Here is a 10,395-nt window from a genome sequence, read left to right as displayed (position 1 = left end):
AGCTATGGCCCCTCCCCACTCAAAATGCTTAAACCAGGCAATACATTGTTATAAAAAGACAACACATTTCACTAATCTTTGCACTAATCTTTGCACTAATCATTAGTTGCTAACAATAATACTTTGGTCAATTTTGTATTGTGAATACTGGTTGACCACTGGGTTGTTACAATTTTAACTCAATATTTTGAACCCACACTTTGTAACTCTTATCTTTTAAAAAAAATTGGCTCCATCCTTTTATTTTTTCTTCTCTGCAACCCATAGTTGTGTAATGTTCTCTCCCCCTCTACTCTCATTTCTACTGCTCTTTATTTGTGTTTCCACCTTCTACACCCTATAGTTCCTGCAGTCTTCTCGCCCTTATAGAAAGAAAAACATCCATGTGAGCATAGACTCATCTTGTACTTTTCACTTTCCTGTGACTGATGGATTCAGATACGGCTTTCTGGAACCAGGGCAGTCAGTTCTAGTTTTGTGTTTACTTCTTTCCCTATACAACTGGGGTATCATCATGACCCATGTTATGGGGTGTTGCAGGAGACTGGGGAGGGGTTGATGCTCTATGGCCAGATGGAGTGTAACAAAGTCCCATTTTTATTTCTCATCTCAATAGTACAAAAATACAAAGCAACCATTTCCATGCAGTACCTGTTCTCCTCTGTGCAAGTTTGTCTACTCCAGTCCTGACCTGCATAGTGTTTCAGCACACAACTTGGGGCTTGAGGCCTCCTGGGGTGTGGTGGAAGTACAATGGCTGTTCACCACCCACACACCCTTCCCCAGTAGTACTTAGCATCATGTACAGACATGAATGTGGGTGGTGGAAGGGCTCAGAACAAGCAGATCAGCAGGGAAGGTGACTGGGCGGGCAGCAGCAGTGGGCCCCATGAGAAGGTTTGGGCCTTGGCAGGTGCCCCAAGTTATGCTAACACCAATCCTGACAGTAACTCAGGGTGGTTGTTGTGGGTTTTCTGGGTTGTATTGCCGTGGTCTTGGCATTGTAGTTCCTGACGTTTCGCCAGCAGCTGTGGCTGGCATCTTCAGAGGTGTAGCACCAAAAGACAGAGATCTCTCAGTGACACAGTGTGGAAAAGATGTGGCAGGTCATTTATATCTACTCAGGAGGGGTGGGGTTGAGCTGAGTCATCCTGTAAGGAAAGAAGAAACCTTAAGAATGAACAGAGCATGGTTTCCAGTTCTGAAAAACACCAGGCTAACAAAACATTCTATCCCCGACAATAGCCCTGCAGAGAAGATTAGCACATCAAGTACCAATCCATTTGCAAAAGAACCTCCTCAGGATACAGTGAAGCCTCCTTCCATTAGCATTCCACACCCTGGGAAACTCTTACAGGATGACTCAGCTCAACCCCACCCCTCCTGAGTAGATATAAATGACCTGCCAACATCTTTTCCACACTGTGACACTGAGAGATCTCTGTCTTTTGGTGCTACACCTCTGAAGATACCAGCCACGGCTGCTGGCGAAACGTCAGGAACTACAATGCCAAGACCACGGCAATACAGCCCGGAAAACCCACAACAACCATCGTTCTCCTGCCGTGAAAGCCTTCGACAGTAACTCAGGGTGTTCTTAGTTTTGTGAGGCTGGTGGTGAGGGACTGTTACTTTTCTTTTGGGAGCTCACTTATGGAGTTCTGTAGGACAAATCCTCTCTCATGCTATGTAAAGTTGCAGGCAGAACCAAAGGGGCTTACAGCATTCTTCTCTGCTCTATTTTATCCTTCTAAGAACCCAGTGAGTTAGGTTAACTTGAGTGTGTGAATGTCCCCAGATCACCCAATAAACTTGCATGTCAGAGAAGGGATTTGAATTTAAACCTGGGTCTCCTGGATCCTAGTCTAATATTCAAACCATTAAACCAATCTGGCTCTCACATGCTAGTTCTCACCATGCTGGTTAGCATAAGTTTCTTTTGCTCCTTCCATAAGATGAGAATAAATCCCCGTTTGCTTAGAAAGCATCAACTGGTTGTGAATTTTTATGGTGGTGGTGTACTTTTCTCAAGTTTTAAGTCAAGGAGTGCCAGTTGGGCTAAGAATATGGGGGGGAGGGGGCGTCAGGGAGTCTCCAGTCTTTTTAAGTCTTAAAGGGATATTTACCTTTCAATGATATCTACCTCTGTGTCTATTTTTACTATTTTAAATTATTTGGCCTGCTGTATTTTTGTATCTGAATTCTTTGCTTCTGTGATTGAGATGTTTTATAATCCACTGCTTTTAATAGGGATATATACTTTCTGTTGCTATTAACTGATCTTTTATGATGGTTTTAATCTGTTTTATTAGCACAGTGGTAATTGTGAGCTTCCTCTGGAGTCTTTTGATGGAAAGTTTTGGTTACAACTATATTAAATGTCTATTCCGTTCTACAAGGATAATAATCTGTTTAGTCACATGATCCCAAGATACAGCTCTTTAGCAAACATGATGACATCAATGAAATTACAATGACCTTGTTTATTTTTGCTGTTTTGTGCCGCATTACGGTATGTGTGTCATGGTCTTGGCATACCCCTGACATACTTAAAGGCCAATCCCTAATTAGGAGAGGCTGAGTAAAGGTCTAATGGACATTGTACTCTGATGTTAAAAATCCTGTCTCTGTAACAGCGTGCAGAGGAAGGGGGTTCCTCCCAGCTTATCTGTCTGTTTCTAGCTTTCGGCCTGGGAAGAGAACCGTTGTCATGGACACTTAACCTTGGAACTGGTGAAATTTCTAAAACATCTTTGCAGATTTTTTAGCTGCTTTACTTCTAGCTTTACATATACACTGTAGTTATTGGGGGATGGGGAAGCTAGACTAGGCTGCCAGCAAAGAGGGTGTACTTTAACTACTACAATAGTTTAGGGATCCCAGCTTGGGGCTGGGCATAGATTTCATTCCTGGCAATGATGACTCTGTAATTAACAGATCACTGAACGGATAGATTAGCAATAAAGCTTTAACTCATGCAATTCTGGACTCATGGAGATGTCATGTCATTGAGATTTACCTGGCAGCAGAAGCTTACAATGTGATGCTTTCGAGTTTCGTTGTTTTCAATGCTTTCCAGTCATGCGATCCTACTCCTACTGCACTGTTTATTAAATGTCTTTTGTAATCCGTCTTTTGTAAAATATTTTGTAATCCGCAGAGAGTTTCAGCAAAAGGCGGGCTAAATGAGGAAAAGAAGTAACACCTACGCGCTGCACAAGCAAAAGCAAACCCTTTCTTCCTCAAGTACAGCGCCAGAAAGGTTCCTCTATTGAGCATGCTCAACGACCGGATTTGACCCTTGGCTGCGCTTGCGCCGTCCAGGGAAGGAAGAGGCGTGCAAGACCCTTGGCTGGCGCTTGCGCAGTGGGTGGTAACCTGTCACCACCGGCGCCGCTTGTTTGCCGTTGCTGTGGCAGCCGGAGCCCTTCGAGGCTCGGCTGAGAGACCTGCGGGCGGGACGGAGTCGTCAGGCGGCACCGGCGGCAGCTCCGCCGCCTTCTCCTCCCCTTCTCCATCCCCGCCGCAGCCGCTCACGCTGCTGGTGATGCAGCCCTGCGGCGGGGGCGGGGACGGGGAGGCGGTGGGCGCCATGCTGCAGCCGCCGGGCCCGGCCGCCCAGGCCGCCTCGGAAGCGGGCGCGGCTCAGGGCGGCCTCATGCTGGTCTACGAGCTGGACCCTGCGGGCCAGGCGGAGGCGGGCGGCGAGAGCGCGGGCAGCCCCGGCGGCGGCCTGGACGAGCTGGACGACGATGAGGAGGGCGGCGGGCAGGGCGGCGGCGGCTGCAAGAGCTGCACCTACCAGGGCTGCCGGGAGACCACCACGCAGGTGGCCAAGCAGCGCAAGCCCTGGATGTGCAAGAGGCACCGCAACAAGATGTACAAGGACAAGTACAAGCGCAAGAAGAGCGACCAGGCCCTGGGCGGCGCCGGAGGCCCGCCCGCAGCCGCGGCAACGCAGGGAGCAGCGGGCGGAGGAGCCGCCCCGGGAGGCGGCGGGCGGGTCGAGGTGAATGGGGCGGCGGGAGAGCAGCCGGGGCCTGGCTGGGGACGTGGGGCGCCTTCCCCGGGCACGGCGGCGCGGCCAGGACGCGGGCTCCTGACTGTTGCCTGTTTGGTAACAAAATAGAAACGTTTCTTTAGAGACTCGAGAAAAGATGGGGCGCTGCGTGGGTGCCAGGGGTCTGGAGGAATGAGGCTCGGGCGCCGGAGAGTGCCGCTGCTGAAGCTGCAACTCTGTGGAAAGTGGCAGGCTCGCAGCAGGATCCCGCAGGAAAACTAACAAATTCCGTGTTGGTCTGCAGTAGAACAGCAGGATTTGAGTCCAGTGGCACCTTACAGACCAATTAGTTTTTCGATGAACTACCTATCCAGATCAGGGCAACACGTTTGCCCTTTTCAGTCTACAATTTTAGCACTAAAACTGCACGTGTGTGGTTATCATTTCCTGTGATTATTTTCTAGTTCTGATATACATGATTGGAAATCCAGATTTGTTGAGAGCACATATCTACATGTAGGAAAGCTGGAAAACGTGAATTCATACAAAATGGCAACTACATGTATTAGATGGGTCACTTGTAGCGGGATCTTCACTTATGCATTGTGTGAGTGTCAAAACTAAAAGTAATGCCTGAAAAGGACTATAGTGGCAATTTACACTTTAAAAAATAGCAGGAGATCCTTTCATGGATCTCACAGTTACATCTAGCTCAGCTGTAAGGCAAAAAAGAATTATAACCAGTTGCAAATTCCCGATGTCTTCACCCTGGAAATCTTGTTGGTCTCTAAGGTGCCGCTGGAGCCAGATCCTGCTGCCCCAAAACAGAGTACACTGCCTAAGCTTGGGGGCAGGGGCGAGTGTAAGGAGTTGCATATAAATAGGCTTTTATTCTTACTGCTCTGGAGCGTTGGAGGTTTGTGATCCTTTAGCCGGCCTGCCACTGTCTGTTGTGTGTAAGGCAAAAAAGTTCTTCAACAAAGACACTCTTGTTTGTCTCACACATTCTGGTAAAGGTATACTTGGACCTCATTTATATATTTGATGGATATTCCCATTTAAAGAAGTACAGCAACATGCACAATTCTGTTGAAAGTTAATGGTGCCAGAGGGGCCCTCAGTGGGTACAAAGTTGATGCTCTGTGGATTGCACTTAATTCTGCAGAAACTTAAATTCCTTTAGGATTCTGCTATTGTTGGTTGCGTTGTTAAACAGCCACTCTGAAGAAATTTGTTCTGTGGGCTGCAGTGATGCTTGCCATTTTTTAGACTCAAGGCAAATTACACAAATACAATCAGCAGCTGAGCCATTCAATAAATAATACAATAGGGTATGAATTGCCGAAATTTGAAAAACGCATAAATCTAAATAAAGAGCTGTAAGCAATGCTGAAACAAAAGTAATTTGACATGACACATTAAATGATGTGTACCCAGTAGGAGCATATCTACACCAACAGACAGTACCCAATAGTATAGTCTACAGTCCCTGCTCCTTTACCAAAGCATCTATCTTGAGCCATTTCACAGATTTCCAGATTACCATGATATACCTTTCTAGAGCTGATTCACATTTATTTTTATAATCATGGTTGCTGTTCATTAACATTTGGAAGTGTCATGTCCCAGTCACAATCTATATGCTGTGATTGGGACATGACACTTCCAAACACGTGATGAACATATTCACTGTGGGACCATTCTAAAGATGTCTGAGGATGCACTTTTTTGTTTTTCTAGTCTAGTATTGTCATTATCAAATTGTCCAGACTAATTTAAATTAGTTGGCCTTTCCTAGAATATCCCTGTGCTTGATCCCTGTCCATGAAGGAAATACAGGCTTAATTTTATATGTGATGCTATGTACTAGAGACAAACCAACAAAGAGAAATGTGTTGAGGTGGTGAAATAGGTCTAGATGTTTAGGCTTGCTTTAAATCCAATCTTTGCTACAGTAGAAATGATCAAGATACATTATTTGTAGAAAAGAATACCTGATGAATATTAGCCTGTATATAACAATGTTGTATTTAATTTCTCGGGGCACTTATATGGTACAAATTTAAACTCATTTGCAATTGCTATGAAATGAAAGTGACTATTACAGCTTCCATTGAAGAACCATAGAAACCTTTTCCTTTGTGAGGCTGATGAAATTTGTTGTCAGCATCTTGTTAAAGGTCCTGAACTTTGTCATAGTATGTTCCCAGTATTGTGTGGGGGTTGTTGTAGTTAAATATATTTTAAAGCAGTTTACATGCTATTGTGTAGCCGTGGCATTACACGGATTATTATAAGCATCATGAATTGTTGCAGTGGAGCTTTGAGTCGCAAATGCTCATACCTTGGAAATCTAGTTGGTCTTTAAGGTACTGCTGGACATGAATCTTGCTCTTCTACTGTAGATCAACATGACTACACTCCTGAAACTGCAATAATTTGTTTATATTGTTTTCCTGTTCTTTATTCTGGTGATAGAAAAGACATAATGATAGAAAAATCATAATAGTAACTTACAGTGCCATCAGGCATCTGATGAAGAGAACTTGATTCTCGAAAGCTTATGCTACAATAAAATTGGTTAGTCTTAAAGGTGCTACTGGACTCTTTTTGATTTTGCTACTACAGACTAACACGGCTAACTCCTCTGGATCCTAAGCAGAGTTACACCTTTCTATGTTCATTGAAGTCAATGTGCTTAGAAAGGTATAAGTTCATTTAGGGTCACACTGTTAATTTACTAGAATTGTTGAGGAAGATCCATATTCCATATCCATATTCCACAGACACTGATGTCTTGCAATATGGGTCTTCTCCTTAAAGTGCTTTTTAATGACAAAAGGAGTTAATTTTTATTTTTTCCTTTCTCTTTGTGCCAAGGATTGCACTGAAAATGCAGCTTCTGCATCAAAACAAAGAACGGGTTCTATTGGTGATCGGCCAGCAAAACCTACGCTTTTGGAGCAAGTGTTGAACCACAAAAGACTGGTAAACATCTTTAAACATAAGGAAATCTATTCATGCAATAAAATTTATTTTTAAAAAAAACTTAAGGAACCGGTGGGACTTACAGTTGTCTCAATATGCTTTCTGGTGCCCATTTTCTGTTCAAGCTTCCAAAATTTATAAAGTTTTACCATTAAGAAAAAATACACATTTTGAACATCTAACTTTTTATTACCTTTTAAAAAGCCATACATATAGCATAAAATACATCACCAAAGTTCAAAATTAAATGAATGATTGTAGGGTTTAGTCCTGTTTCAGAAATTTTAAAGCCATGTGGGGGACCCCATTTTTTTGGAAAGAAATGGAAATTTGGGGGTAAACTGTAATATAAGATGTCTAACCTAAAGCTATTTGTCTCTTTCTAGTCACTTCTTAGAAGTCCAGAAGTTGTGCATTTTCTACAGAAACGACAGCAGTTGTTAAGTCAACAAGCTTTGGAGCAAAGGCAGCAACAGTTCTCTGGAGCACCAGTGTGATAGCTGTGTGATAGCAAACTCATATTTTTATTGGAAAATAACTTCTTCCACCATTTTAACTGTTGTAGGAGACGTTAACAGAATTCTGAACTGCTGTCATTGTGGAGTGTGGTTTCAGTTGCTATTTAGATTGTTCTAGGTTTGCTGATTTGTCTATGCCCTTTGTGTTTCAGCAATGATGTTTGGCTTGTATTTATTTTAAAATTTATATTAGCTTTTATGGATTCTTCCTTCATTTGAAAACTTCCATTCATGTTCTGGAAGCTGTTCTGAGAAGGAGGCATAGAAATGAATAGACCAAATCAAAAATAATTGCCTAAATGTTTTGCTATGTGAAAAGCTCAATATCTTGCATAAGGTGATTTTTAATGACAATCATTGAAGAAAGCAATATTTACTTTCTGTGGAAGTTGTAAAATGTAAACTTGGAGCCAATCCAGTAGCATATATAGTTCAGGGATATATATAGGGGCAGTGCTGGACTTGCAAATTTATGGGGAAAGCTCAGCAAGTTCTGGCCTACTTCTCCAGTGCTGGTAATAGATTTGTCCCTCTGGTCAAACTAGTTGATCATCTTCTGTATTATGTTGTTTTACAACAAATCCCATGTTAATATTAATTTTGTATGCATTTTGTAAACATGGTTTTCAAGCATTAGTATGGTTATTTCAGTATATTACTGGCATAAATCATTAAAAGGCACTCATTTGAGCCTATTTATATTAATTTTATATTTTAGTAAGATTTGTTTGTACCAATGAACAAATAATGTTCACGAATATATTAAAGTACCATTTTTGTATTTTTGTAATTTTTAGGCTGCTATTTCTGAACATGTTTAGGATTTTTTAAGTCTTTTTGGATAATAGGTATGTCATCTAAAAAATTTTATAATCGGATTTTAAAAAGAAGTTTCTGTTGAATATATTGGGTTCAATTCTACCAGGTTTTATGCTACTGCAAGAAGGGTGGAAAGCAATCTTGCCAAATCCCTTCTTCACTACAGCCTTGACCATATGGCATTTTTGTCATCTTGGATTTCATGATGCTCAGAATAATTTTTTCAGGAGTCAAAAGGGGCCCTTTTACCTTCTTGCGCCAGTGAAATACCTGGTAGGATCCAACTCATTGTATGTAGGTATCTTGTTCCACCATAGTATGAACCTGACTAGTAGTGGATACCAGAAACGATCCTTGCAGTATTTCTGGCATGCTCTTTAAAGAGAAAGGAACTGTATGCTATGCTGAGATGCAAATAGTATGCAAATTTCAAGTGCTCATGGTGCTTACCAGTTCTTACTAGTTTGACTGGATAACAATTTGGATAACATTTTTCCAATTCTATGTAGAGGAAGTAGTTAAATGCAATTTATGTTAGCAGCAACCTTCTGCTTTTCTGTTTGCTGTATTTGCTGTGTAGTGGAAAACTTCATTGGCTGAGGTCTGCTGTGCAGTAAGGAATGGGTGAAATGTTCCAGCAATTTGCTGCCACTAATTAGATCCAGTTCCTTTTAATAGTGCTTTGAGTGTCTGCTGATCAAAAATAGCGGTTCTCATTCTTTAATTATTTCATGCAAGATTTTATCTTCTCCTTCACCAGTAAAGAGAGTTTCAGGTGGGTAGTCATGTTGGTCTGCAGTAGAACAGCAAGATTTAAGTCCAATAGAGATTTAAGTCCAATAAAGACCAACAACATTTCCAGGGTATAAGCTTTCGAGAGTCATTTGACAAAGGGAGCTTGATTCTCAAAGAGGTATACCCTGGAAATCTTGTTGGTCTTTAAGGAGCTGCTGGACTTGAATCTTGCTCTTTACCAGTAAAGAAATTCATACATTTCCTGCACTGAGAGTAGTTGATCACACACCTGCAGTGGTCTACTGTTGGGGAAAAGTGTCATGGAAACTACTTTGTAGTTATCTGAGCTCAAGCAAAGATGGAGAATTTTTTTGAAAAGAGGAAACTATAACTGTTGTTCTTCTAGGTTTTCATGCAGGCACACATTGGGAACTGCACTTGCTCAGGCCAGCTGCTCAGAACAGTATTTTCTTAGCTTTTAGACTACTGAGGGGGTGACCTTCCCCCTGGACTGCTCCAGAGCATTTTTTCCCACCCCAAACAGTAACATGGTTTAGAGAGGTCACCCCCTTTTCCTCTCAGTTCTCCTGTGCCTCTGTGAACCCATCAACAGCAAACTGCAGAGAGCTCACAGCAGGACAGGAGGGAGGGAATGTGTGCCTGCACAAAGACCTAGATGAACAACAGTTACAGGTAGTGCAACTCTGTTCTCATCTACAGTCTTCAGTGTAGTCCCACACTGGGATAGTATCAAGTTACTCACCAAGAAGGTAGTGGGACGCTCTCAGATGAAGAGATTGTAGGACAGCTTTACCCACTGCTGTCTGTCTTCTAGAGTTAGCATCCACTGAAGGCCATGTAGCCATCCGGCAGATGTCCACCAGCAGCACCCTTTGAAGGAATGTAGCAGAGGCAGTTTGTGCTATTGTTGGATGGGCACAGAGTAAATGGGCAAGGAACTGGAGCAGACTCATAACACATTTTAATAGCAAGTTATTACCTATCTAGATATCGTCTGAGATGATGCAACTTTTCCTTTATTGAGGCCAGAATGGCAAACAAGAAATGTGGAATCCTTCTGAAAAGATTTGACTTCTGTCCATATAAAATAAAACAGCTCTCTTCACATCCAACGTGTAGTGTACGTTCTTGAGAAGTTGTTGGATTGGGAAAAAACACCAGGAAGTTTATGCTAAGAGAAACATGAAATCTAGACACTACCTTGGGTAAGAACTGCAAACTAGTATGCCTCACCACTTTGTCAGGATATCTGTAGGAAGGGGGGATTCATCCTTACTGCTTGGAGTTCACTAACTCTCTTGGCCAATGTAATAG

At 42.5% G+C, this 10,395-nt stretch overlaps 1 protein-coding gene and 1 long non-coding RNA gene across 2 annotated transcripts; one reads left to right on the top strand and one right to left on the bottom strand.

The window, feature by feature from the left end:
• Positions 1 to 579: 579 nt before the first annotated feature.
• On the bottom strand, positions 580 to 3,233 carry LOC129326770 (uncharacterized). Its single transcript, XR_008596732.1, has 2 exons — positions 3,020 to 3,233; positions 580 to 1,151 (listed from the first exon to the last, which is right to left on the bottom strand). It is a non-coding gene; the product is annotated as an uncharacterized LOC129326770 (long non-coding RNA).
• Positions 3,234 to 3,458: 225 nt separating this feature from the next.
• Positions 3,459 to 10,188, top strand: RFXAP (regulatory factor X associated protein). The gene is made up of 3 exons (XM_054973097.1): positions 3,459 to 4,009; positions 6,881 to 6,988; positions 7,375 to 10,188. Exons 1-3 carry the CDS (start codon positions 3,548 to 3,550, stop codon positions 7,483 to 7,485), a joined length of 681 nt encoding a protein of 226 aa, XP_054829072.1. The 5' UTR covers positions 3,459 to 3,547; the 3' UTR covers positions 7,486 to 10,188.
• Positions 10,189 to 10,395: the final 207 nt, after the last annotated feature.

Source organism: Eublepharis macularius, chromosome 3, assembly GCF_028583425.1.
Source record: "Eublepharis macularius isolate TG4126 chromosome 3, MPM_Emac_v1.0, whole genome shotgun sequence".
Classification (NCBI taxonomy): domain Eukaryota; kingdom Metazoa; phylum Chordata; class Lepidosauria; order Squamata; family Eublepharidae; genus Eublepharis; species Eublepharis macularius.
Note: the sequence above shows the minus strand (reverse complement) of the source record. Positions and strands in the feature narration are given on the sequence as shown.

Coding starts and splice junctions, on each gene's coding strand:
- RFXAP (XM_054973097.1), top strand. CDS start 3,548: ATGCAGCCCTGCGGCGGGGGCGGGGACGGGGAGGCGGTGGGCGCCATG. Junction 4,010..6,880: donor GAGGCGGCGGGCGGGTCGAG/GTGAATGGGGCG, acceptor CTTTGTGCCAAG/GATTGCACTGAAAATGCAGC. Junction 6,989..7,374: donor TGTTGAACCACAAAAGACTG/GTAAACATCTTT, acceptor GTCTCTTTCTAG/TCACTTCTTAGAAGTCCAGA.